The sequence below is a fragment of the Chaetura pelagica genome, unplaced genomic scaffold, assembly GCF_000747805.2.
Source record: "Chaetura pelagica isolate M959 unplaced genomic scaffold, ChaPel_1.0 scaffold302, whole genome shotgun sequence".
NCBI classification, from domain to species: domain Eukaryota; kingdom Metazoa; phylum Chordata; class Aves; order Apodiformes; family Apodidae; genus Chaetura; species Chaetura pelagica.
The window spans coordinates 1074570-1076400 of record NW_009952561.1 but is presented as its reverse complement, the minus strand read 5'-3'; the positions used below and the strand labels follow the sequence as shown (position 1 = coordinate 1076400).

Sequence of the window (1831 nt, the reverse complement as noted above, 5' to 3'; positions counted from 1 at the left end):
CACCCCCATGTACTTCTTCCTGCTCAACCTCTCCCTGCTCGACCTGGGCTGCATACAAGTTACTGGAAAAAAAACACCCCATAAATAACAAAGTCTTTGAGTCTAATTGTCATACAAAAGATTGAAAGTATTAAGTCTGATTCCTCTCTTTCAGTAGAACAAATGGGGAAAGCAAAAAAGGAACTTCCCAGTTCATGTTTCTTTTGATATCTGCCAAATAGAAATCTTTTCAGTTGACATTATGAAGTAGTTTTGTGTCCTCACTGGTTCCTCCCCCTTCCTCTTCTTGGATTCCTTCTGCTAGTCCCTCTGCAAATTTGGTCTGGCTTCCTGCATAGTCCATAAACATGTTGGGAATATCTTTGCCAAAATAGATCTTGCTGTTTGCTGCAATAGCCTTGTATTTCATCAGCTGCAGGTACTCAGGAGTCAACTTCAGCTGCACAGAAAGAAAAGAGATCACCCACCAGCTCAGATTCAGTCAGGAGCTCATCTGAGAGCACACGAGGGCCTTGCTCTCCCACAAGCTGCTCCTCTCTGCAGCTGAAAGATGCAGCACCCAGGAGAAGGCTCTCTGTGCATGTCCCAGTGAAACTCTACATCCCAGTGACTAAATCACAACACCAGGCAGGGATGGAAGCAGCCAGGGAAATGTTCAGTCCAAACATACCAGAGATGGAGATGCTCACAAGCACATAACTTATTGAAAGCCCTGGCAATGGAAGCTACTGCAAAGAAAAATATAACTGGCTTTTTTTCCTGAGTAGATTGATGAGTCTGATTCACACAGCAGAGCTCATCTGTCCAGGATAATGACACTGGAACAGAGAGGATAGAATAACTGGGCAAAACTTGTGCATAAACATCTCAGACCTCTGTCCATTCTCACTGACCCTTACAAAACAAAGTCTTCCTGCTGGGATATCCAGGGAGCCTGCTGGAGGCAACAACAAGCCTGTTCTATCCATATAGTTTCAGTTTCCTTTTTTTTTTTAATTTCTTATTCCTTTTTTCTTTTACAGGCCCAAGACTATTCCTGGCCTGGCAGTGTGACCTGCAAGATCAGCTCCTGTTGTTCTTGACCTGAACACCTTCCTGGCACCCTGGAGACCTCCCTGCTTTGACTGCTTGCAGGCTGGAATGAATCGACATTCCTGATGGTGTCAGCAAAAAAGGGCACCACTGAAACTGCTGTTCCATCTCCAGAGGGAGCCACCAGCACCTGGCAGAGCTGTCTCCAGAGATAAGCAGGTATTTCATGTATCCCAACATAAATCTATCTGTCCAGACAGAAAAATAAATTTGCAAATAGGGGTCTAATTGTTTCAGTCTCGATGAAAAATTTCCTGAGAGGAAGAGAGAACTTTCTTTTGCTTCTTGACTCAAACAATGAGACACAAGAAGCAAACAATAAACACAGACTGCTCTTTTGCTGAGTGTTTCTGGCCAGCCTGAGGTCAGGAGACCTGCTACAAAGCCCAGGGAAGGAAATAAACAACAGCAGTACCTTGTTAGCCTCAGCAACCTTCATGGCAGTGTAGCACTCAGCATCAGCCCTGGCCTTCTCTCGGGCCAGAAATGCAGCATCTAGAAGAAAACACATCTTCAGATTTCTATTTCTAGCCACATTAGCACCACTTACAGCTGAAACCTTTTTTGAGTGGCCAGTTCCACCTCTAAACTGCAGGGATGCAACAAGGGAAGGAGGAAACAAAACAGAAAGCCCAGAAATGGGATCTCATTTTACATCTAAACTGCTGCAGGATGATAGCATTCAGAAAGTAAATTGCCTCTGCAACTGAAGACCTCAAAGCATTTTATAACCATCAGG

General features: G+C 44.5%; 1 protein-coding gene across 1 annotated transcript in view; it reads right to left on the bottom strand.

Moving 5' to 3' along the window:
• Positions 1-60: 60 nt before the first annotated feature.
• ERLIN2 (ER lipid raft associated 2) overlaps positions 61-1831 on the bottom strand; it is a 16057-nt gene continuing 14286 nt past the window's right edge. The window contains exons 10-11 of the mRNA XM_009993249.1: positions 1508-1587; positions 61-439 (exon numbers count right to left, since the gene is read on the bottom strand). Of these exons, the coding sequence (XP_009991551.1) occupies positions 230-439; positions 1508-1587 (290 nt within the window). The 3' untranslated portion in view covers positions 61-229. The remainder of the gene's footprint in view (positions 440-1507; positions 1588-1831) is intronic.